Source organism: Bombina bombina, chromosome 6 (genome assembly GCF_027579735.1).
Source record: "Bombina bombina isolate aBomBom1 chromosome 6, aBomBom1.pri, whole genome shotgun sequence".
Classification (NCBI taxonomy): Eukaryota; Metazoa; Chordata; class Amphibia; order Anura; family Bombinatoridae; genus Bombina; species Bombina bombina.
In genome coordinates this window covers 534,317,028-534,344,527 of record NC_069504.1, presented here as the reverse complement: position 1 = coordinate 534,344,527, position 27,500 = coordinate 534,317,028, and the positions used below count along the sequence as shown (strand labels likewise).

At 35.4% G+C, this 27,500-nt stretch overlaps 1 protein-coding gene and 1 non-coding gene across 2 annotated transcripts in view; both read right to left on the bottom strand.

The window, feature by feature from the left end:
• FBN1 (fibrillin 1) overlaps positions 1–27,500 on the bottom strand; it is a 244,697-nt gene that overhangs the window by 52,105 nt on the left and 165,092 nt on the right. Inside the window, 13 exon segments of the mRNA XM_053717459.1 lie at positions 1,001–1,123; positions 1,824–1,949; positions 2,042–2,113; positions 2,897–3,055; positions 5,137–5,259; positions 5,490–5,615; positions 6,787–6,855; positions 6,971–7,138; positions 7,988–8,110; positions 9,005–9,127; positions 13,654–13,779; positions 14,361–14,483; positions 15,042–15,164. Of these exon segments, the coding sequence (XP_053573434.1) occupies positions 1,001–1,123; positions 1,824–1,949; positions 2,042–2,113; positions 2,897–3,055; positions 5,137–5,259; positions 5,490–5,615; positions 6,787–6,855; positions 6,971–7,138; positions 7,988–8,110; positions 9,005–9,127; positions 13,654–13,779; positions 14,361–14,483; positions 15,042–15,164 (1,584 nt within the window).
• LOC128665339 (U6 spliceosomal RNA) lies at positions 12,707–12,813 on the bottom strand. The gene has a single exon (XR_008403097.1). It is a non-coding gene; the product is annotated as a U6 spliceosomal RNA (small nuclear RNA).

Sequence of the window (27,500 nt, the reverse complement as noted above, 5' to 3'; positions counted from 1 at the left end):
GTTATAACATTTTTTGTGTTTCCTGAAATAAGATTTTTGCTTCGAAAAAACCCCTATATTGAGACTGAGTTAACAGCTTAGATGAGTCTGCAACAGCAAATTAAGAGGCATCTTCCTAACCTCCGCACTACCTACATTAAAGACTCTATACTGATCCAACCAGAGTGATTGACAACCTCTGCTCTAATGTGATTGGTTGCACAATATCAGGTGACATGACTACACAAAAGAGTTCTGTGCCTGGGAATCTTATCCATCCACAGCTTTTTAAATGGGGTTACAACTGCAATTGTTTTCTTTCCACTGGCAGCCATATGTCAATTTTAAGACTCAGCTTTTAGCACAGTGATACTTTTTGACTGACATCATCCCCTTCATTAAGTAATCTCTTAAATTCTACTCTGGATAAAGTTCTGTATACTTTAGATTGCAGACCATGGCTATGGCCCTCAGAATTTGACTGTTTATATGGTTAATATATGAGTCATGTAGCATCTCTATTCCTTGTTACACTGCTCTGTATTATGTTGAAACAATACAATTGATGACAATATTAAAGCAACTTGGCAGTAAAAAGCAACCTTTATTATCCACATAGACAGTCTTCAGCTCAAATTAAGGTAGCTAAGTCATGAAGAGATTTGGAACAATGCTGATAATTTGTAAAAACATGCTTTTGCAGCAGCATAAGAAGAAGACATTTACATTTTAGCTTCATATTTATTTGAATGCCACATAACATGTTTAATGAAATATTAAAAAATTGTGAATACATCACAAAAATGTTATTTCCTTTAAAGTTGCAAACCTATGGGCCCAAACCTATTAGTCACTTTTACTTACTATCCTATCATTTATTTTTCAAACATCAATAGTCAATATCTATTTGATGTTACCAAATCCATAGGGTACCCTATGTACACAGCACTATGGAATTTGAAGGCACTTTACAAATAAATAATAATAATAATAGTATAGGAATGTAATTGAATTCTCTTACCAATGCATTGTCCTGTGGATGTGAATTTGTACCCCGGTTTGCAGTCACAACGATAGCTTCCTGCTGTGTTAACACAGTCTGCATTTCTTTGACACACTGGCCCATTCTGGCATTCATCAATATCTGTCAATAAACAAAGATTTAAGTCACTGTCAAGTTCCTATACTTCACTAGTTCCACCAAACCCTGCATGGCAGAAAAACTGCTGTCTACATTGCATCACACATCTCTCTAGCAAAAGGCTGTTTATCCTTCTTTGGAGTCATGTTTATCATCACAGTTTCCCCTTTATTGCCTGACTGCTTCTCTGTCTGTAGAGAAACTTTATGAATGGCACTTTTACCCCCTGTAAGCCTCCACTGTGTTTACAGTTTGGCAAATATTCTTCTAGTTTATTTACAGTATTGGATTTTAGAAGTTTATGTTTCAGATTTGAACAGCATTTCAGTTGTCGGTCTGTTAGCTATAACAGGAAGTATTTGGTCTAAAACACTATGTTTCTTTCATTGACAGCTTGGGTCAAATTTGTGAAATGTGGTTTTTTTTAATTTTCTGAGTCTAAATTAAAATAACCATAGGCACTACCAACCCATACCCGGGGATATCCTAGATCTAGATAACAAACTGTCATTATATTTATATAGAATATAAGTAAGAGACTTCATTGACTCTACATTGCCATCTGGTGTATTATCTGTCTGTAAACTTCCTTACAAATCAAAACAAGACAAAAAATTATATGAAATAATATTACAGAGGGGATGTGTGTAGGTTTATTCTCTTTATTGCTTTGCCTGGGGCTTACGCAGGTGACAATTCTTACCTTCACAAATAAGAAGCTTATCATTGTAGAAAAATCCCATTGGGCATTCACATCTGAAGCTTCCTAGCATATTAATACAAACTCCATTTTCACAAACACCAGGAATTTCTCTGCACTCATCAATATCTGAAAAAAGATTATTTGTATTTAATAGTTTGCCTTATCTCAAGTACAACAAGGTTATCAATTGTAAGGAACTAAGTGTGAAAGGCGCTCACCAACTGGCAGTCCCGTGTATATGTCAATCACAAATCCGGGTCTTGCACTTCCACAAAGACTTGTAAAGTCATCTGCAAAAAACAACAAACAAACAGTGTTTTCTTGTTGAGCTCAGTGATTTTCAGTAAGTTTATTTGTTTTGATATCTAATTGGTGCGCATAGGGTTAGTGGTACAAATAGATTAATTACTGAATATGGTGTATCTTTTTGGATCATAAAAGGTCTTAACATTTTTAATTTATTTCCAAAGAGTGGAATTATTTATTATTTAGCTCATTTTTACAATTAAACTTCAGCTTTTCTGTGGACATTCTAGGTGGTGCAGAGTGGGTGCTATGCATCCCCATGAAATAATGGTTGTACCCACAAACCACAAAGCTCAGTATTGCATTGTAGAGCTTTTTAAAGAATTTTTGGTGCTCTGCACAAAGGAAGGAGAGAGATAAATGAGAAAGAATGGGGATTTAAAAAAATAAATAAATGCATAAGGCTATCCTAAGGAAAAAGTAACATGTAATATGGGTAGGCTTGATGGGCCTTTTTGGTTCTTATCTAGCATCAAATTCTATGTTTCTATTCTATGTTTGTATGGTATAGGTTATCGAAAAAGGGTCTCCCCACCAGTATCCACTGTACCCTTGATATATTTAACTTTGAGGTAAACATTCCCCCCCCCCATTTTGAGTTACAGAGCCACCCCTTTCATCTATCTATCTATCTATCTATCTTCTATCTATATATATATCTTTCTATCTACTGGTGAGCATTAATACAAGTTATACAGATATGGTTCTGGTTTTATCCACTAAAGTCTGTATATTCCATGCTCCATGAAACAGGGAGACACACTTACCTGTGGTAGGCAATGGGCACTCTTCACAAGGTTTATTCCACGCACGCCCAATATTATATGAGCAGCAACACATTTTCTTTGTCATATTATAAAGCAGTTCACCATCGCAAGTTTGATTGTCAGCATAGTAATTTCTGAAGCATAAGCTCCTTCTCATATCTGCAGATAAGAAAGGGACATGAATAAATAAGCTGTAGGCAAAGAAAATAATATTAAATATAATGAGTGACACCTTTCTTTTTATGTAGCTTAACAAAAGAGCATTTAGCCTTAAAATAACATTACATAGAGAAATATATATTAAAGTAATAATACAAATAAACCATACATTTATTTGCACCTTTTTTCTACTTCCACAGAAAATTCATAATAGAGCAAATTGTTTGTACATACTTTCCAGCTTCTTTGTTTCAGATGCATTAAAGGGACATTAAACACTTTGAGATGCCAATATAAAATGATAAATTGTATAAATTAAAAAAAACTTTGCAATTTGCTTTCATTACTTAATTTGTCCCCTTTTCCTGTAATTCCATTCTGAAACTGTGAACTTTTCAGTAACGGTTAGAAAGGCAAGTGCAAAACAATGTTATATTTCACTCAGTCATTGGCTGCTCCAGTGACCTATTTCTAACTGTATCTAATTGGCCACAGCAGAGAAGGTAACCTAAGTCACAATATGGCAGCTCCCATTTTTTATAGACATTAAAACTTTACACTTATTTTGTTGCTATTTAAACAGCTAATGAAACATTAAAAAATACATCTACATGTTATTCTGCAACTAATCCTTTCTTTGAATGCTTCATTTTATCTAGCATTTATTTTGTGTTTAATGTCCCTTTAAAGCTTGTGTTTTAACATAAATTGCTAATGCAAAGTAACCAGTTCTGTAAGGTTCATTGCACACTTTATCACTTACTATATTTCTGGAATAGAAACTAAGAATACTCTATTTAATTTCATAATCATATGAAGTATAACTTTATTCTTGCAATTTATAAAAAAAAAAACACACAAGAGGAACATCTGAGGAAGTGCCTGTATTTTAAAAGGAAACATGTCAGACGTCTTGACACTGTATTGTGTTATCATGATAAAGGGGCATGCTACCTCAACTCTTTTTTAACTAATTAGAGGATTAAAATAAGACTTTTTTGACTTCATAAGCTTTAACACTCTTTCCGCATCATGTACAGCATAGTTCTCCATTTAAACATAATGTAACAAGAACGTTTACAGTTGGTTTTGAAACTGAGTGCATCAGCAGCATACATTTAATGACTGCTTGATGGAAGGAGATAGTGATAATCATAGAAAGAATTACAGAGCTACCAACATAGGGCAATAGCCAGCAAGTGGTAAGAACATATTGTTTATCTTACTCAATACTGATAGGATTGAAGACGCAAAAAGGTATAGCTAGACAGTTTAATTATTACAAATAGAATTAAAGGCATATACAGAAGATCTTATACTAACAGCACTGAAAACCATCCTTTAGCAGTATTCAAATTAGTTGCTCCCAGTTCCACATATTTATTTGCAGATATATACGGATACAAACTTAAAGGGACGCTGTAATTAAACCATTTTGTTATCCTTATAAAAGAGCAGCATTTTAAACTATAGTTTTAAAAAATCTATTTAACCATTTAACTGCTGAGCCATTCCCCCGCTGTGCCGAGCTGTTTTGCAGTTTTAAGATGCTGCTCACATTTAAGCTCTACTGTAGGCCATTTTTCAGTGAGAAACTCAAAATGCCCTTAAAAAAAAAAAGGTCATATTTTAAAAAAGCAGATCTTGTTCTCAGCACTTGTAGTACATCAAGAATTACATATGAAACTTCTGATTCTTCAGAGGTGAAAAACTATAAAACTATAAAGGAAGAATGCCAGTAAGAACGAGAAGGAGGGCTGTACAAACAGAAATGTGAATTGCAGCAAATGTAAAGGTTGTATTTGTTAAAGGAATTCACAGGAAGCATCTAAGGGTCACATTCAGCTGCCACTTATTACTCAGTGTAGAGCAGGGGTGTCCAAACTTTGCTCTCCAGAGGTTTTGGAACTACATTTCCGATGATGCTCAGCCAGCATTTTATCTAGCTGAGCATCATGGGAAATGTAGTTCCAAAACCTCTGGAGAGCAAAGTTTGGACATCCCTGGTGTAGAGTGACCATGATCAGAATCTTGTAATCATTAGCGACTAAATGTTCAGTTAACTGAAGTTCACTACTTACCCATACAATTATTTCCTCCATTAACTTGCATGTAATCAGGCGGACAAATACATGTATAGTTGCCAACAGTGTTGTAACATGTCCCAGGTCCACAAATACCAGGCTGGTCACATTCATTGATATCTTTAAAAAGGAAATGAAATGCAATGTATTACCTCAGATAACTTGTCAGACATATTCTATAACCTTTCATGTGAATTTTATACCTAAAAGGTGTCCAGAGAAATTATTCAGTAAACCTCCATATAGTGGTCAAGACATTTTTTCATAACAATATTTCATTTTATTTTGTAAATTGGGACTCTTATGGGGGAAAATGGCATAGAGCTATAAAGTAAATAAAATATTTGTACCATCACAAACACGTGTTTCTTCATTAAGGTAGAATCCCGGTGGACAGCGGCATTGGAAGCTTCCAAAGGTATTGATGCATTTTCCACCTTGACAAAGACCTGGAAGCTCCAGACATTCATCAATATCTAAAAATATATTTAAGGTAAAATTTCAGAGGAAGAGATATATAAACTGTTTGTGTGTGTTTTTAAACATCTTCTTCTGGGTAAGAGGATGTTTGGTAAAGTAGTAACACCTATATACATTTTGCTTCAGTTTTCCCTATATTTTCTTTCTATAAATTTTTAACTTGAATGCTGACAAAATGTATATCTATCTATCTATCTATCTGTCTGGCTGTCTCTCTCTCTCTCTATCATCTATCTATATATCATCTATCTATCTATCTATCTATCTATCTATCTATCATCTATCTATCTATCTATCATCTATCTATCTGCTTACACTACACTACAGTGTTTCAAGTTAAATTTCCTTATATTAATTATGAATTAAACTTACAACATACTTTGAATGTACATGTAAAAAATGAAAAGGAAATAAACTTGTATATCAAAAGCAATTATTTATTTGTGGGCTTTTACTTCTGTTGATAATAATGCTGACTGAAGATGACTGGATGATGGTTCATCTTTTTCTCAATCACATATAAGGAACAAACTGCATTAAGCTGCATGCATTTCCCTATTTTAAGCATGCAAGATAACACATACAGTATATAAATGTAATCTATATACATCCATTATAATTAAACATATACACATGGGGGTAGATTTATCAACCCGTTAATGCTGCAGTTTCCAGGCGGCGGACAGCAATCAGTCAGATTGGATATGATATGATTTATCGATGTCCGCTCGCAATATGATAAATCGGCCCCATGGTGTAATGAGTTAAAGATCTCTAAGTCATTAACTTTTGAGCCAGCTGAATTATAATATGTCGATTTTCAATCAAATGACAAATACTTGTCAGAATGTTATAGGGGCCTTGTCATGTGATTCTGTCTATCTAGCCATCCATCTATCTATCTATCTATCTATCTATCTATCAATCTATCTATCTATCTATCTATCTATCTATCAATCTAACTATGTCTATCTATCTATCTATCTATCATCTATCTATCTATCTATCTATCTATCATCTATTTATCTATCTATCATCTATCTAATTATCTATCTATCTATCTATCAATCTAACTCTATCTATCTATCTATCTATCTGTGTGTTGTCTATCTCTCTGCCTGTCTGTGGCATTCTTCTCACAAACTTGTGATTACAATTACATTTTACCTTCCAAAATAACAGTAATGGGATTTGGTCTGAAACCCTCTCCTCCAGGACATAAGAGTCTATAATCACCTGCAAAAAATAATAATTTTCATAATACATTTTTTCTGCATAAAAGCAAGCAATGTATATGCACATTTTAAAATTCAATTTTAAGATCCCTATTCATAAAGTGAATGTCACCTACTTGAGTTTACAGCTGGACATCTTTCGCATGGATTTCCCCAGGCTTTTCCAAGAGAGCAACAACAAGAGGCCTTTGATACACTAACTCCAATTTCATTACTGCAGGACACTGCGTCTCCATTATCACCTCTACTTTCAATTTCCAAGAAGCAATTGCCAGATCTGGTATCTGTAAAGAACAGAGTGCATCATCATTAGCTGCCACTTGTAATAAATAAAATATGGGTTAAATCCTTTCTATATTGATTTTAGCATTACATTAGAGCATGCTATTATATGCACTGTTTAAATAAAAAGTCATAAATTAGTTCCTGTATAAAACTGAAATATGAGGCACTGTTACTTAAAGGGATAGTAAAGTCCAAATTAAAGTTTCATGATTCAGATAGGGCATGTAATTTTAAACAGCTTTCTAATTTGCTTTTATAATCAAATTTGCTTTTTTCTCTTGTTATTCTTAGTTGAAAGCTAAACCAGGGTAGGTTCATATGCTAATTTCTAAGCCCTTGAAGGCCACCTCGTAGCTGAATGCATTTGACAATTTTTCACAGCTAGATGGTGTTAGTTCATGTGCTTCATATAGATAACATTGTGCACATGCACGTGAAGTTATTTGAGAGTCAGCACTAATTGCCTGAAATGCAAGTCTGTCAAATGATCTGAGATAAGGAAGCAGTCAGCAGAAGCTTAGATACAAGGTAGTTACAGAGGTAAAAAATATATATTTATATAACAGTATTGGTTATGCAAAACGGGAGAATGGTAAATAAATGGATTATCTAGCTTTTTAAACAATTGTGGTGTTTACTATCCCTTTAAAAGATTATACTTTTTGGCTTGTAAAATACAGTGCTAATGTGTTATATAAATGTGAATGGCAAAATGTAAAACATCAATTACAATGCTCATTTAAAAAAAAAAAAAAAAAAACAACAACATATTTTTATATAAAATATAGGCATCTTTTATGTAAAAGGCTATTTTGTAGTTTAATTGAACTCCAAATAGATATCCATACCAACGCATCCAACACGGGTTGGGTTTAGCTCAAAATCTGGTGGGCATTCACAGTTGTAGCTTCCTGGTATGTTCAGACATATCCCACTAATACATGTGGTAGGATCAGCGCATTCATCAACATCTAAAAATAAAATATTAAACAGATAAATATAAATGTATTTATAACGTATTTTAATAAACAACTACAATTATAAATAATATATGATATATATATATATATATATATATATATATATATATATATATATAAATAATTATGTGGATTTCAACAGATCGATTATATAAGCATTTATTGTATTTAAAGCACTATTTGTTCCTGACAACAACCAATAAAATAACAACATATTATTTTTTATATTTTAGATAAAGGTTATTTTGCAACCTGTCATTTTAAAGGACCTGGCCAATGTAAGACCTCATGCACTGTAATTTGCCAGGCAAAGCACATTTTATAGGTAGCTGAACATTACCACTTGAAAGGAAAAAGGTGCTGTATCTAATTGGAAAATATGTTCATATAAGCATTTAAAAGGATATTAAACTGAAAAGTTAAACCCCCTATAAAATGTTTCATTACAAAATGAAATGTATTTAACAAATGAATGCTATGCTGTGGTTATTTAGATCAGTGCACAAGCTCATTTACATCTGACATCTGGCTGGCTACAGACAAGATGCCCACATGTCTACTGCAGATTTGAAAATGCTATGCTTCATTGCTGATATATATGTAAAAGGTAAAGATAGCTTTATCTATTTAAATATATGAAATGTCAGCTCTGACTGTGGAGCTCTGACATCATTAGCTGTAATGTATATTCTTTGTTATTGTTTTCTAACATCCTGAAACCATACTGAAATATACACCTAAGTAAACCTAATTTTACAAATGAATCTCTTGGTAGCAGCACAGATAAAAAGAGGTTACTTTTAAGAAGGAGAAGAATATATTATGCTAATACAGTTTTGATTTTTACTCATTTAATGTTTTACAAACTGAATGGAGAGGATTTACCTGTGCAGTTACCACCACTTCGGTCCAGCTCATACCCTATTTCACAGTCGCATCGGAACAGACCAGGGAGATTTTTACAAGTTCCAAAAACACAGATGCTGGGCAGAGTGCACTCATCAATATCTGCAAATAAAAAAACAAAACAATATAGACATACTATAAGATTTGTTGTACAACTAATACAGATACAAAACAAAACAATGGGTAAACAGCAATCGTTTGTTTAATTTAAACTAAAGCCTGTTGTCATTTTAATACTGAGGAAAACTGAACACTCTGAAAGGAGTGGAGGACTCTTGAAGAATCTGACCCTTAAGATGATCCTATACCATGATGGAAGCCATCCATGAAAATGACAGTCTAATTCAACTGTAGAAAACTCCTTTCCACATAGAATCTGTGTTCTGTCAGCCTCAGTGGCATTTGTAATCAGAATACTTTCCAGAATGTAGATCTGATTGAAATAAAGAGCTTGATGACAAAAAGTCTAAAGTGCCAGAATTGCAATGGGTGATCTTCGGATAGTGCTTTGACAAGGTCATTATCTAGATAAGGAGTCATAAGTATCCCCTGTAAACTGATCTTTACCATCAAATCTGAAAGATCATTTGTAAAGATTCTTGCAAAAGCAGTTATAATGAATAAAAACACTACAAACTAAAAATAAAAAATGAATAATTAAGATAGATGGGAATACAAATGTATTTTTTAAATTCTATTGTAGCCATAAACTGATCTGATTCAAAGCCCTTGTGATAGAACGAATAATACATTTTGAAATGGTTAATCTTCATACATCTGTTTGCTCTAATCAAGTATAAAAATGGCCAAAACACAATTTATTACTTTAAAATCAAAAGAGTGGTATAAAAACCCTTTACTTGATCTAAAACATTTAAATTCCAAAATAATTTTCTCTTTCTTCTATCCTTGGGAGCCTGAGAAACAAAGAAACCCAGTGGAAGAGAGCTAAAACAATTTGCCCAAGAGTTGAAAGCAATGTTTCCTAGAAAATTATATCACTGCTTCCTAAATATGGAGACAAATGAAAATATATCAATCCTTGCTTGGCGAAGCTTTCTTAGAGACATAGGGGCCGAAATTATCAAATGGTGGGCGGACATGATTCGCTGTAGCATATCATGTCTGCCCGATATCGCTGAATGCCAACAGCATATGCGGTCGGCATTTAACATTGCACAAGCAGTTCTGGTGAACTGCTTGTGCAATGCCGCCCCCTGCAGATTAGCAGAGGGTGCCAAACAACCCGAACGTATTTAATCGGGTTGATTGCTGTCCGCCGCCTCAGAGGTGGCGGACGAGTTAAGGAGCAGCGGTCTTAAGACCGCTGCTTCTTAACTTCTGTTTCCAGCGAGCCTGAAGGAAACAATGTTTAGGCCCCTAACTTTTTCAAGAGGATTTCCCATTTTTTTTTTTTTTTTTTTAATATTCTTTTTTTATTAAGGACATAAGAAAATGTACAGAGAGATTCACATTTTTACATCCAAGACAGTTATAACACGAACAAATGAAGATTTGTATACATAAATATCGGTAGATATAGAGTCAATAACGCCATACATCATTATCTCATGTCCCTCTTTTTTTTGAGTTTCACTTACTATCCATTTCTTATGGAGAATTAACAAGCTGTAAATTTTCTTTTTAAACTCAAACTTAACCTAACTATAACTTGAACTTAAACTAATCAGCCATGCGGTGTCCCAACTATTATCATAGAATGAGTCAGTCTTATTCTAACTGTGAAGGTTAAAAAAAAAAAAAAAAAAAAAAACCCAGAAAAGAAAAAGGGGGGATCCAAAAGGATCCAAAGAGGGGGGGCAAACAAATGGTAGCAAGGACGGGTAGGCGGTGTTAGCTCATTAGATATTAATAATCTCTCTCCCCTCTCCCCCACCCCCCCGTGTCTGGTATAAGAATGTCCACTCTCCCCTCAGAGAGGCTGTCAGCATATATTCAGTGTGTGCAAAAGGAGACAATAACTGTTTTTGTGCTTCTAAGGTTAAAGTATCGATAAATTTCCGCCATTTAGTAATAAAGTGTTTAAGTCTTCTGTCGGTGTCCATTTTGGTGTCTAGCTGTTCGATGAGCAATTGTTTGTGCAAGTTGTGTTTAAATGCATTAAAGGTAGGAGCAGAGCTCCCTGTCCAAACCCCAAGTATCACCTTTCTGGCCATTAGAATCATAGTAGTGAGTATTGGGATGTGTCTAGGGTCCTGCTCCCCCCATTCCAAGAAGCAGATTTGCTCTGTTTCTATCTTGACCCTGATTTTAATGACATTTGTGATCCAGAAGGCTATCCTACCCCAAAATTGCCTAACTCGTGGGCAGGTAGAGAAGAAATGAAGAAAATCTGGATCACGTAACTTGCACCTATTACATTCGTTCACCACTCCCTGCTTCCATTTGGCTAGTCTTCGTGGGATAATATAATCCTTATGCAACATCCGTATCTGAGATTCTCTCAGAGTCATAGACAGTGTTGCTCTTTTAACATTCTCTATGCTCCTTTGAATTAGTTCTGATAGATCTTCCCTCTCTAGGTGTCCCCTCCATTTATTTTCTAACATGGTTAGGTGTTTAGATTCCGTGTGGTTTAGCAGTGTTTTGTATATTCCTGAGATAGAAAAGCTTCCTAGCTTATAGGCTGATATCGAGATGTGGAATGCGTGCGGGTCCCAAAATTGTGAGTCTTCCCTAATTAGCTGGTCAATGTAATGCCTCATCTGAAGATAGGCATAAAAGTGGGCCCTCGGTAGCCCGTATTGAGTTTGCAGATCCTCAAAGGACCTGACGCATCTTCTAGAAAGGTCTAGAGCATCCCCCACCGAACCCAATCCCCTAGTCTCCCAGACAGTAAATGGGGAGGTGTCAATCCCAGGGGGGAAACAGGTGTTGTTTCTCAGTGGGGTTAACCTGGGAGATGCATAACAACGGCCAATATAACCAAGAGCCAGTCGCCACGCCCTCAGCACGTCTTTATAAAGGAAGCTGTCCTTGGTTTCCGTGGGGATGCTATTAGGCTGAGCATAGGGTAGGAATGAGGGATCCAGTCCCCCCAGAGCATGCTTCTCCAATTCCGGAGTATAGAAGTGTTCTGTTCTGAGTTGCCAGTCCAGCATGAGGCGGCCTAGCGTTGCCCAGTTATACAGTTTCAGGTCGGGGAGACCCAGTCCACCACATGAGGGGCGTGCATATAATTTTGTTAGTGCTATTCGAGGTTTACCCCCTCTCCACAGAAACCCAGATAGGGCCCTTGTGTATAGCGCCATGTCTTTTCTAGTGATCAGAAACGGTAGCATCAAGAGGGGATACAGGATCCGTGGTAAGATTACCATTTTTACTAAGTGGATTCGTCCTGTGAGGGAAATCGGCAGACTCCTCCATCCCTCCAAGGTTTGTGCCAGGTCACGACACACCCGCGTGATATTATCATGGTATAAGGTTTGCCTGTTGGTGGACAGTTGAATGCCCAGATAAGTAAGTGTGGCTTTGGCCTCCTGAAATGGGTAGGAGCATAATTGTGTCTTGCGCTTCCGAAGCCACAGGATTTCTGATTTAGTTTGGTTTATTCTATAACCCGAGAAAGATCCGAAGGCTTCAATTGTCGCCAAGATTTTCGGGATGTGTTTTGCCGGATGTTCCACGAATAGGAGCATGTCATCCGCATAAAGTGCTAGAAAAAATATGGAACGCTTCACGAATTTGCGTGTCATCCTTGCGCAGGGGCCATGCTAATCTTCTCTGTATCGTTCCAATTTTAGTATATGTGCTGCCGAAGCGAGCACGGATTTCCCATTTTTATAAACTTTTCTCCACAAAAGATACATTTACCTCTTTAAAAGATACTTTAGGCGTGCTCCATTACATGCCTGAGATTGAATAAAGAACATGTATGAAAACTAATTGAGGGCTAAATAAGACAGTACCTCCATAAAAAAATGACAAAAATGTTTCTTAATTCATCACCATTTCAGAGCTTTAAATATAGAAACGTGCAACAATGGGCAGCAAAATCTTTAGTTTTAGCAGCCAAAACCAAAGTTTTTGTAAACTAGTAAAGTGCTCCAAGGGCGCTTGAAAACAAAGCAATAAGGAAGGACCATCAGCACTAACTGGAGTTAAAGGGACAGTCTAGTAAAAATTAAACTTGCACGATTTACATAGGGCATGTCATTTTAAACAACTTTCCAATTTACTTTTTTTATTTACTTTGTTCTTTTGGTATTCTTTGTTAAAAGATAATCCTAGATAGGCTCATATGCTAATGTCTAATCCCTTGAAGGCCGTGTTTTATCTCAGTACATTTTGACAGTTTAGTTTTCACAGTTAGACGGTGCTAGTTCATGTGTGTCATATAACTAATTGACTATAATGCAAGTCTGGCAAAAGAACTGAAATAAGAGGGCAATGTGCAGAGGCTTAGATATAAGCTAATCACAATGGTAAAAAGTGTATTAATATAACCATGTTGGTTATTCAAAACTGGGCAATGGGCAATAATGGGATGACCTATCTTTTTAAACAATAAAAATTCTGGAATAGACTGTCCCTTTAAATACAATACAATAGCAGATCATTAAATGATTCAGAAGTAAAAGTGCAGATATTTCTAATGTGTTTCCTACCTTCACATGTTTTCCCATCAGCACTTGGTAAAAAGCCCATGTCACAGTCACAGCGATATCCTCCATCGGCGTTAAGACACTGACCATTTCCACACAGATTGGTGTTCTCAGTGCACTCATCAATATCTGTTTGAAAAAGCACAAAGGTTCATCCGCATTTTTTACTACAAATCATAAGCATTATAAGTGTAATTAACATTTGTTATGGCTCATAATTCAAGATGTTTCATGAAAGATGTTTTTCTCAGCTGTGATTACGGATGAAGGTTTCATTCTAAGGATGCTCACAAGATATATTAAAGAACCATAATAAGAATATCAAATTGTTATTTGGCTTAGTATTATTAGTTGCATAGTAGGTAATGTTATCATAGTAATGCTCAAGCCAACAAATGTGTGTTAGAATAAGTCATTATATAGATAAATTATATCAAGACCACTATGTCCCTACAGTTCGTCTCCCTGCATACTCATGTAAAGATGATTTGGGGGAAAAAAAGAAGTGAGGCGTGTAACAAAAATCGAATATTTATAAATTGTACACACACATGATAGATAGATAGATAGATAGATAGATAGATAGATAGACTGAGAACCCCAAGGCTCAAGCTTTGTTCCTTTAGACAAAACTTTATCCATATTTCTGCGTTTTCTAAAAACTAAGTGAAAAATCTGTGAAATAGATGTGCAAATTTATATAGACTCACCCGTGCATTCCCGACCATTTCCAGTGTAACCTTCCTTACAGAGGCATTTGTAGGATCCCATGGTGTTCTTGCAATCTGCATTAGAGTCACACTCGTGTGTTCCATTTGAACATTCATCAAGATCTTCACACAATAACAAACAAAATGAAAAACAGAGAGAACAGGATTAGGCAAATATTAAAAAAACTATATAATTTTCAAAAGATCCAATAAAAATATATATAGTTAATTTTACTAATACGCAAAAATGTTTTGTTGTTTTGATAATGTAGAACATTATTTCCGTAATAAAGATGGTGCAAAGCATTATCAACTTCTACCCTATGAAGTAAGAGAATTAGTAAACACTGTGTGTGTGTTTGGGTGTGTTCAAGTATATATTTTCTAGTTAGAAGCACTGATTTGTACTTTAACAATAACAGATGTTTGTTGGTGTTTTGTAATAAAACGCTTCCTTTTCTCTGGTTTTAATGAAAAACGTATTCCATTTTCTATTTTTCTAATCTAAATCTTAGTGGTGCAGAACAATTATAAAAGAACAAAAAATATATATTACTTCCGAAACAGATGTTTTAAACACAGAATAAGTGTTTTCATCTAAAACCTACGGATATGGATATGGTAATACATCCTATATCAAAACATAACAGTTAATAGTTTTTTGACTTGTTGCTAACATACCTGTGCATTTGATGCCATTTCCTACCCAGCCAGGATTACAACTGCATTTGAAGCTTCCAGGGATGTTGGTGCACATTGCATGTCTGTCGCAGTTATGAGCTCCAATCTCACATTCATTTATATCTGTGATAAATGTAGATGGTAAATTAGTTAAGATCTTAACACAAATTGCATATATTTATTGTTGCATGACTTTCAGTGTTTTTGGGAGAAATGCTGTCAGATAATGCTCTAAGGTGAAAAATCTTCCTTAAAAAGCATTGTACGTTATTTCTCTTTTTTACTCCATTCGCTGCTCTTTGATACATATCCAAACACCCTGAAAGTTAGATTTTGCTAAATATTAGACGTTTAATTAATAAATAAAAAAAGAAAAATGTCATATTCTTAACATTTTGCTTGATTTATTATTAAATCCTAAGAATACGGTTTTATTATGTAATGCACATTTTTACTACTATAATTTACATGTCATGAATATGTTATTTTGAAGGAAAAAAACCTTAAGACAGAACATTCATTCCTTGCCAGGATGATAAAAATCACCCAAAGCCGGAAACCAGTATTTAGGGAAAGTCAAAATAGTCAGTTTTGGCTTCAAGTGAAGGGAAAGTCATGAAGAATTTTAAGAGGTCATTTCTACAATGACATATTGAGAGGTATATGCAAATACTCAGAATAGAAAGAAACCCATAGCTTTGTAAAATAAAAAAACATGTATATGCTAAAAATAATGTCACATTATTTTCAATAACTAAAGTAAAACATAATAAAATATTTTATTTTTTGAGAAATAGTTATGAACTTATTTACAGTTACAGAAGCACACATATTGATCAAGATGATGTATATGTAGAATGAAACACATTTCTTTAATTATTTTGGATCAGGATTTGCATGTCTTTAGGTTTTATTGTATTAATGTGTTTTGTGTAATCTGTTTTATGTATCTGTATTTCCCTTTAACATGCTTTCGTGTTAAAGTATCTCAGAACTATGAAATTTTGGCGGCCCGTTACAAATTAATGATAACAGTATTAGATTGTTTTCAGTAATTTTCCAGTGTAATCAACATTGTAAACAAGTACATTTCTGCTAATAATATATGTATATTACAAAAGGATCATCAGCAACTGGCTTTCTAGATGTTACATTTTAATGTCTAAATATATACATGCAGACCTTGAAATTCATCAAAAAATGCAAGTTTTGGATGCAACAAAATTATGTATCTTTTTATTAGGTAACCGTAGGTCAACATGCTACCATGTATAATGTTTTTGTTTTTCAATAGCATATTTAAATCTGATTGAAACCTACTGATCCAAAGCAGTGATGACATAATTATAGTATCCACTAAATTATATATTTTATTAATACTTAGCTAAGTGTTTTATAAATTGCTGAAGATTAAAATAAAATAGGTCAAATATAATTAATTCCATTCACTGTTTATATGTTTGCTCCAAACTGATCTTTTGTACTCTATGTGTCCTACTTTTCCCACACAGCTTAATTTCAGCCTGTGATAGATATTCCACGCATTGCTTTTGGAATGTGAAAAATTAGATTTTGTGTGAGAACGTAAAGAGGAATATTAAGTTAAGTCAAGTTAAGTTCAGTTAAGTTTTATGATCATAATGAATGAATGAGTTTTTAATGCAATCAAATTTTAAAATCCTCCATATCTATATAATTTGAAATTAAGGAATTGTAAAGAAGTCATATGTCACAATAATTCCTGTTTTCTCTTTAAAATAGAATGAACAGACAATAGAGAAGCAGGAATAATTAAGTCCATAAAGGCAAAGGGGCCAATTTATCAATGTCTGTCCGACATGATATGCTGTAGCATATCATGTGCGACAGACATTGCTTAATGCCGACAGCATACACTGCCGGAATTTAACATTGTACAAGCAGTTCTTGTGAACTGCTTGTGTAATGCCGCCCCCTGCAGATTCACGGCCAATTGGCAACTAGCAGGGGGTGTCAATCAGCCCGATCATATAGGATCAGGCAGATTGCAGACCTCAGCCTCAGAGGCAGCGGCGCAGTTACAGAGCATCGGTCTTAAGACAGCTGCTTCATAACTGCGGTTTCCGGCGAGCCTGAAGGCTCGCGCGGAAACAGGGGCATAAAGCTCCTTTCGGCCTCAGAGACAGCGGACCAGTTATGGAGCAGCAGTCTTAAGGCTGCTACTTCACAACTGCTGTTTCCGGCTCGTGCGGAAACAGGGGCATCAAGCTCCTTTCAGAGCTTGATAATTCGGTGCCAAAGTGTTGTAATGTTGTGATCAGTCAACACAGGGACAGTTTGTAAGTTGGTGACTGGATAAGCATAATATGGCAATATTGTGTGTCTAAGATCCCAATTTTAATATAAAAGCATATGTATAACATATATATATATATATATATATATATATATATATATATAAAATGTAATAAGAAGCAAATAAAGTGGAGGAGATAAAACACCCTGAACACACTTCTTTGAGGTGATTGATCGTCTCTGCTCTTTCGCAGGCAGTGTTGCAAGAGGAAGTCCATGTGCAATTTTATATGTGGGCAGCAAACATATGTGGGGCTGAATTATCATTGTCTGGTGGACATCGCTGAATGCCGACAGCATTCAGCTTGTGCAATGCCTCCCCCTTACAGATTTGCGGCCAATTGGCCACTAGCAGGGGGTGTCAATAAGCCCGATCGTATAGGATCGGGCGGATTGATGTCTGCAGCCTCAGAAGCGGCAGACCAGTTAAGGAGCAGCGGTTTTAAGACAGCTGCTGTATAACTGCTGTTTCCGGCGAGCCTGAAGGCTTGCGCAGAAACAGGGGCATCAGGGGTCATTCGGCCCTTGATATATCGGCCCCACAGTGTCCTCTGCCCTTCACCGCAAAGGCAGGTGAACAGGTTCCTATTTCGGGAATGTTGTTGGTCCACCTTTTACTACATGGGGCCAACATTTTTTTTTTGTTCAAGCATGTAATATTGCATTAGAGTCTTCTATCATCTTTACATGTCCTCAAACACACATATTAGTAATATACATGTTGTTTGAAGAAATCATTTAAAAAAAAAAGTAGGGTAGGAAAAGTACAAATAATCAAGAGACTATGGGGCCTATTTATGAATGTGTGAGCGGACATGATCCAATATTGTGGATCATGTCCGCTGCACATCGATAAATGTCGACAGCATACGATGTCGGCATTTATCATTGCACCAGCAGTTCTGGTGAACTGCTGGTGCAATACCGCCCCCTGCAGATTCGCGGCCAATCAGCCGCTAGCAGGGGGTGTCAATCAACCCATTGAATTGGATCGGGTTGATTTCCGACAATGTCTGTCCGCCACCTCAGAGCAGGCAGACAGGTTATGGAGCAGCGGTCTTTAGACTGTTGCTTCATAACTTGTGTTTCTGGTGAGCCTGAAGACTTGCCAGAAACACGGGGCATCAAGCTCCATATTGATAAATAGGCCCCTGGGCATCTAGTAAAAACAGTAGGTACTAAATCTGTAATCAAATTAAAAGTGTTCAGATGTGGTAAGTGGAGATGGGTTATAAAAATGTTTAGTTTATTTAATAAATAAAAAAATACTGTTTTGTGTATGCCATTGGTACTTCACTGAAAACTACTATGATTTAGCACATTTGATCCCAGATTGAATAACATATCATGATGATTTGCTGTGTGGTTCAGTCCTAACCATAATAGGATGTTTATTAGAAGCACTCCAAATGTATTCTTCCCAGAGAAAATTGTATTCATACAAATCTTGGCACGGTGAGCATGGTTCAGACTGATCTCCTGCCTAGCAGTTAGTCACCCAACTAAGAACTCCCTGGGAACTTCTTAGCTAAGGAAATGCAACTAAGCGTAAAGTTTGCTGCTCAGAAAGACCAAAGAAATATTTTGCAAAATGCCCAAATGCTTTCAGTAAACATATCTACTATGTTAACCAAAAATCTTAATTCTCAATATTTTTTTGTGCATTTTTAATTGGCAAAAAGAAAGATAAGTACTAAAAAAATGTAAATCTAAACTAATCATTACTGTAACATCCTGCTATACAGTTAAGTTGTGAAATAGTCTATAAATGTGTTACTTGTGTCTTCTGTGATCTGAATGGCTCTCTATGATGCTCTGCATTCCAAAACTTAGATATTTATTTTGGCTAATTTTGACATTGGGGAAGTTATACTAGGTGATCAAAAGCTTGAGTGTCAGAGAGAGATAATAAAGTTCAATCTTTATTTTTATATCAGCCACTTTTGCAAGACTTTCATCCAAAATCAGAGAACTCACCAAAAAAGTGCAGAAGACAGACCTTGGGTATGCAGCAGTACATAAACAGTTTTCATACCAATTTTGATATTACAATGTGTTGGTATTATATTTGTAGTGGGGGGTTTTCTGTCTTTTTTAAATAACGGTCAGTATCATTGAGGACATCTTTCTAAATCTATATATTGTAATTTCTGTAGTCTGGAGATGTGCTAGTTTTATTGCTAAGTGAGCTGCTATGGGAATGCCAAGGGTAGGAATTACGCTTCATAATAAATTTAGACCTATTTACAAGTATTTAAATTAGGAGGAATTCTGCTTCATTATATAGAAAGGCTTATTTGCAAGTATTTACATTTCCTACCACGTGTGTCATGTTGCTTTACATAAAATTGGCAACAGATGGTTGTGAATTTCATAATGAACTGTTTTCAGTTTGTAAATTAATAAATATCATATATGTTAATTTAAAGTCACAAAGCAAAACTTGTAAAAAAAAGTAAGCACTAATTCTGCTTTACACTTGTTGTTTGATTATTGGCTTAGCTTTCTTGCACCAGTAAAGATAAAAAAAAGAAGAGAAAGATGATCCAGTCTTAAAAAAAACGCATCCACAGTTATCTTTTTATGACTCTTTAAATGTGGATTATGTGCCAATTTGTTGCTTTATGGTGCACCCAATTTACTTACCCTTTGTTGTCAAGCAGTTTAATCCACAGCAATAATTATTTAGGTTGTGCCAATTGCAAAATGTATTAAAAGCTCTGCTAGAAGTACTTCACTTGCCAGGGTCTCTGGAATGGGTAAAGTTATTTAGCCTTGCAATGCTGCCTATTAAACCTACACAGAGTATGCTGTCGGATACTAACAACTAGATTATGAGTTTTGTCGGTAATGCTGTGCTGTGCTAACGAGCAGTTTATGCTCACCGCTCACTTACAGACAGCGCTGGTATTACAGGTTTTTAGAAACCCGGCGTTAGCCGCAAAAAAGTGAGCTTAGAGCAAAATTTAGCTCCACATATCACCTCAATACCAGCGCTGCTTACGGTATTGATGAGCTGGCAAAACGTGCTCATGCACGATTTCCCCATAGGAATCAATGGGGGAGAGCCGGCTGAAAAAAAAATTAAACACCTGCAAAAAAGCAGCGTAAAGCTCCTAACGCAGCCCCATTGATTCCTATGGGGAAAATACATTTTATGTCTACAACTAACACCCTAACATGAACCCCGAGTCTAAACACCCCTAATCTTACACTTATTAACCCCTAATCTGCCGCCCCCGACATCACTGACACCTACATTATAATGTTAACCCCAAATCTGCCGCTCCGGACACCGCCGACACCTACATTATACTTATGAACCCCTAATCTGCCGCCCTCAACATCGCCGACACCTGCATTATATTTATTAACCCCTAATCTGCCACCCCCAATGTCGCAGCAACCTACCTACACTTAATAACACCTAATCTGCCACCCTCAACGTCGCCGCCACTATATTAAAGTTATTAACCCCTAAATCTAAGTCTAACCCTAACCCTAACCCTAACACCCCCTAACTTAAATATAATTTAAATAAATCTAAAAAAAATAACTATCATTAACTAAATTATTCCTATTTAAAACTAAATACTTACCTATAAAATAAATCCTAAAATAGCTAAAATATAACTAATAGTTACATTGTAGCTAGCTTAGGATTTATTTTTATTTTACAGGCAACTTCGTATTTATTTTAACTAGGTAGAATAGTTATTAAATAGTTATTAACTATTTAATAGCTACCTAGTTAAAATAAATTCAAATTTACCTGTAAAATAAATCATAACCTAAATTACAATTACACCTAACATTATACTATAATTAAATTAATTACCTAAACTAAATACAATTAAATACAATTATCTAAAGTACGAAAAAAAACAATCACTAAATTACAGAAAATAATAAAATAATTACAAGTTTTTTAAACTAATTACACCTACTCTAATCCCCCTAATAAAATAAATTATTCCTATTTAAAACTAAATACTTACCTATAAAATAAACCCTAAAATAGCTAAAATATAACTAATAGTTACATTATAGCTAGCTTAGGATTTATTTTTATTTTACAGGCAACTTCGTATTTATTTTAACTAGGTAGAATAGTTATTAAATAGTTATTAACTATTTAATAGCTACCTAGTTAAAATAAATTCAAATTTACCTGTAAAATAAATCATAACCTAAATTACAATTACACCTAACATTATACTATAATTAAATTAATTACCTAAACTAAATACAATTAAATACAATTATCTAAAGTACGAAAAAAAACAATCACTAAATTACAGAAAATAATAAAATAATTACAAGTTTTTTAAACTAATTACACCTACTCTAATCCCCCTAATAAAATAAAAAGCCCCCCAAAATAATAAAAAGCCCTACCCTATACTAAATTACAAATAGCCCTTAAAAGGGCCTTTTGCGGGGCATTGCCCCAAAGTAATCAGCTCTATTACCTGTAAAAAAAAGTACAATACGCCCCCCCAACATTAAAACCCACCACCCACACACCCAACTCTACTCTAAAACCCACCCAATACCCCCTTAATAAAACCTAACACTAACCCCTTGAAGATCACCCTACCTTGAGAAGTCTTCACAAAGCCGGGAAGAAGTCCTCAATGAAGCCAGGCAAAGTGGTCCTCCAGACGGGCAGAAGTCTTCATCCAAGTTGGCCAGAAGAGGTCCTCCAGATGGGAAGAAGTCTTCATCCAGGTGGCATCTTCTATCTTCATCCATCCGGCGCGGAGCGTTTCCATCTTCAAGACATCCAATGCGGAGCATCCTCTTCAAACAAAGTCCAACTGAAGAATGAAGGTTCCTTTAAATGACATCATTCAAGATGGCGTCCCTTGAATTCCGATTGGCTGATAGAATTCTATCAGCCAATCGGAATTAAGGTAGAAAAAATCCTATTCGCTGATGCAATCAGCCAATAGGATTGAAGTTCAATCCTATTGGCTGATCCAATCAGCCAATAGGATTGAGCTGGCATTCTATTGGCTGATTGGATCAGCCAATAGAATGCAAGCTCAATCCTATTGGCTGATTGCATCAGCCAATAGGATTTTTTCTACCTTAATTCCGATTGGCTGATAGAATTCTATCAGCCAATTGGAATTCAAGGGACGCCATATTGGATGACTTCATTTAAAGGAACCTTCATTCTTCAGTTGGACTTCGTTTGAAGAGGATGCTCCGCATTGCATGTCTTGAAGATGGAGCTGCTCCACGCCGGATGGATGAAGATAGAAGATGCCGCCTGGATGAAGATTTCTGCCCGTCTGGAGGACCTCTTCTGGCTGACTTGAATGAAGACTTCTGCCCGACTGGAGGACCACTTCGCCCGGCTTCGTTGAGGACTTCGGCCCGGCTGGGTGAAGACTTCTCAAGGTAGGGTGATCTTCAAGGAGTTATTGTTAGGTTTTATTAAGGGGTATTGGGTGGGTTTTAGAGTAGGGTTGGGTGTGTGGGTGGTGGGTTTTAATGTTGGGGGGTATTGTACTTTTTTTTACAGGTAAAAGAGCTGATTACTTTGGGCAATGCCCTGCAAAAGGCCCTTTTAAGGGCTATTTGTAATTTAGTATAGGGTAGGGCTTTTTATTATTTTGGGGGGCTTTTTTATTTTATTAGGGGGATTAGATTAGGTGTAATTAGTTTAAAAAACTTGTAATTATTTTATTATTTTCTGTAATTTAGTGGGGGGGTTTCGTACTTTAGATAATTTTTTTAAATTGTTTTTAATTGTATTTAGTTTAGGTCATTAATTTAATTATAGTGTAGTGTTAGGTGTAATTGTAACTTAGGTTAGGATTTATTTTACAGGTAAATTTGTCTTTATTTTAAATAGGTAGCTATTAAATAGTTACTAACTATTTAATAACTATTCTACCTAGTTGCCTATAAAATAAAAATAAATCCTAAGCTAGCTACAATGTAACTATTAGTTATATTGTAGCTATCTTAGGGTTTATTTTATAGGTAAGTATTTAGTTTTAAATAGGAATAATTTAGTGAATTGTAGTAATTTTATTTAGATTTATTTAAATTATATTTAAGTTAGGGGGGTGTAAGGGTTAAGGTTAGACTTAGATTTAGGGGTTAATACATTTAATATATTTGCGGCGATGTTGGGGGCAGCAAATTAGGGGTTAATAAAATTAAACTAGTGTTTGCAATGCGGGAAGGCGGCGGTTTAGGGGTTAAAATATATTTTATAGCGGCGGCGATGTCCGGTTCGGCAGATTAGGGGTTAAAAATATTTTTATAGTGTTTACGATGTGGGGGGGCCTCATTTTAGGGGTTAATAGGCAGTTTATGTGTGTTAGTGTACTTTTTAGCACTTTAGTTAAGAGTTTTATACTACGGAGTTAGCCCATAAAACTCTTAACTACTGACTTTTAAATGCGGTATCAGTCTTGACAGGAGAGGCTGACCGCTCACTTTTGGTTAGACTTGTAATACTGGCGTTATGCAAGTCCCATTGAAAATATAGGATACGCAATTGACGTAAGTGGATTTGCAGTATTTTCGAGTCTGACCAAAAAAGTGAGCGGTACACCTGTCATTTCAAGACTTGTAATACCAGCAGGCGTTAAAAAGCAGCGTTGGGACCTCTCAACGCTACTTTTGAAGGCTAACGCAAAACTTGTAAACTAGGTGTAAGAGATTTATAATATACTTTAATAGTGGGCTATGTCCTAGAATGGGGATGTAATATTAGGGTAATTGGACAAAAAGTAGTGTTTATAAGCACAGGGAATGGTCTCCTGAAATGTGTCTGACTGTTCCATAAAGCAGTTACAATAAATGACTTTATACACTACACACAAAAGAATATAAGCATGTGTGTGTGTGCTTGTTTGTGTGTGGGGGGGGAGGGGGGTATGTATATTTTAAAATAAAAAGAACCTAGCATATTATGTGTCTGAGAGTGCCCATTAATGAACAATAGCTTTCTCTCTTTTAACTCTACATAAACTGGCAGAAATTGCAACTGACTGCCACTTTACTAATACATGTACTACTGAATTACAGACAAGTAGTTTTCTTGCCTGCAGAACTCTTGATATTTTTCCAAAGAATGTCATGCTGACTGCGTATGGGGCTCTATCTGTTATAGAAGTAATAGGATCTGGTCAAGTAGGGAAACATTTATCTAAACATTGTTCACAACGCTGTTTCGAAGAAAGAAAAAAATAAATGAACATCTGCGTGGGATGGGAATGCTCTGCATGATAGTGGGTGGATGCTGATCACTGAGTGATTAGGGAAATAAGACATGTTTATTTGTTAAAATGGAAACAATCCGTAATGACAAGGGAGCAGAAATATTTAGACAAAAATCTAATGGAACCCAGAGGACATTTCTTTGTAGATTTTTTAAAACAATGTGCTTCTTTAGAGTCCTACAGTTTAATCCAGAAGATCCAGAGTTGTTTACTAAGATACAATAAGTATGTGTGTTTGTATTAACCCACAGCTTCACTACACTGCATATGTATTATTCACTTGCTTTCAAAGTGACCACGTTTATTTCGTTACTACCCTATCTGTAAAGATCATATTTAAAGTATATTGCCATAATGGAGGGACATTAATTTTATCATATTGAATTAAAATAAATCAGTGTTCTCCACAGAAAACTTTGCCAACCGAGTTGCATTATAAAGAAAGTGTAGTACTTTCTAATATTATAACATTTTCTGTTTATCAAAGCACATATTAATTGTGTAGTTTAAGATAAAATCGTTAAATGATCATTTGTGCAATAAACATTCAAATAATCTTAATATTGGCTTATTTTATCTTAAAGGGATAGGAAACTCAAAATTAAACTTGCAAGTGCAATAATGTTCCTTCAGCAAAGGATAAAAAGAGAATGAATCAAATTTGATAATAGAACTAAATTGGAACGTTGCTTAAAATTGTATGTTCTATCCAAATAATGAAAGAAAATTTGGGGGTTTCCTGTCCCTTTAATATTGGCTAAACTTTTAGCTGGGTGGTCAGTAAAATCAGGCGGGTCGTCCACCCATTAAAAAGGTCCTGGTGAGGACACTGCAAATATTGCAGTTATTAGTTCTGTTAAATACCATCTAAAATGTTATTTTCCTTATTAAAACGTCTTTGTAAAATAAATTAATCTGATCTGAGAGGGTCAACAGTTTAATTAATGTACAAAAGATGATCTTACTTTATGAAATGGATAATAGCCCTTTACAGGTCCTTTTTGTGCACCAGATTAACAGCAGATTGTGCAGCTATTTAACATTCTGCATCACTAAATAGCTTGTCCCACTTCTATGAGCAAGATGAACATGCATCTCCAGAATTATTAGTTGTGGGGGATACTAGTGTAGAACTAGACAAAATACCCGACTTGAGAATCCCACTGTAAGAATTAAAGTAGTATACAACATAATGCTTTTACTTGTGATGAGAATTCATGTTTTACTATAAAGCACACTGAAGTATAAGCCTTAGGAAACATAGCTTTCTGTCTGTAGTTTTGAGATAGGGCTGGATTCCTGAAGTCAGATTAACAATGTTTTAGATTCAGATCAGCTTGCATGTCAGTAACAGGCAGTTGCTCCAGATGTGAAATGTATGGTAAGTGCTTTAGTGCTAAGCTCAGCTGAGAATGTCTTCTGTGCATTTCATTTCTAAACTTTGTACTGAAAACCAGTGAAAGCTTGCCCTCCAGTTTCTAAGAAAAATAATAGACTGCCTTCAAATTCTTCCTGTTGCTAAGTCCTCCAAAAAAAAGTATATGGCTTATCTTCAATATCCCAGTACTCCAGTTAATAATATTCTTGTTTAATGCTCTGATAGGATACTCAGTTTTATACATAATCATATTCTTATACAAGAGATATAAACTCCATAACACTCTTATCCAGAAGCACCACATAATATTTTAGTGAAATGTTAGTTATATACCTTTTTTTTCTGCGGCCGACTGTTGCTAAAATTCTGAGCCTATAGATTGAATGTGCTATTAATTGGCATTTAATAATGTGTTGTAATTGTGTACTACCTTCCCAGAACTTAAAGGAACAGTAAAGTCAAACTTAAACTTTCATGATTCAGATAGAGAATGTAATATTAAAAATTTTCCAATATACTTCTATTATCTAATATGTTGTGGTGTTTGCAACATTATATAACATTACTACAAGAGTTGTTGCAAACACGTCTGACAAACACATGTGCATTCTCCTGAGCTCTTATGAGCCTTTTCTACAAAGGATACCAACAGATAAAGCAAATTAGAAAACAGAAGTTAATTGATTGAAGTTGTTTAAAATGGCATGCTCTATACGGATCATGAAAGTTTAATGTTAACATTAAGGGGCCTATTTGAGAATGTGCGATCGGATGTGATCCGAAATTGCGAATCATGTCCGCTGCACATCGATAAATGCCGACAGCATACGCTGTCTGCATTTATCATTGCACTAGCAGTTCTTGTGAACTGCTGGTGCAATACCGCCCCCTGCAGATTTGCGGCCAATCGGCCGCTAGCAGGGGGTGTCAATCAACATGATCGTATTGGATCTGGTTGATTTCCGGCGATGTCTGTCCTCCACCTCAGAGCAGGTGGACAGGTTATGAAGCAGCGGTCTTTAGACCCGACGGAAACACGGGGCATCAAGCTCCATATGGAGTTTGATAAATAGGCCCCTAAAGCTCTTTTGAGTCTTGCTATTTGCTATTTTTGGCACTTAAGAAACTCTCACCTTTCACATGCACTTATGAAATCACCCTTATATCTATAAGTCTTCCCCACTAATAATTATATTGCAAGATCTTTGGGGTCCTCCTGTTCTATCCACGTTAAAATGCTGTTGTCTTTGTATTATATTAATGAAAAGGGATATTATTATTATTATTATTAGTAGTAGTATTATTATTCATAAAATGCTACCAGATCCCTTAGTGCTATACAGGGGGTACAAGATTGAAAGACATGGATAAGCAGACTGAGTCAGAAGGATTAGGCAGTCCTGTTCCCTAGTTTACCATCCTAGGTGTAGTTGCAGACAAAGGTAGATAAGTAGTTTGTGGTCAGTGCTGAATGTAGCTCTGTTGTACTTAGGATATTAC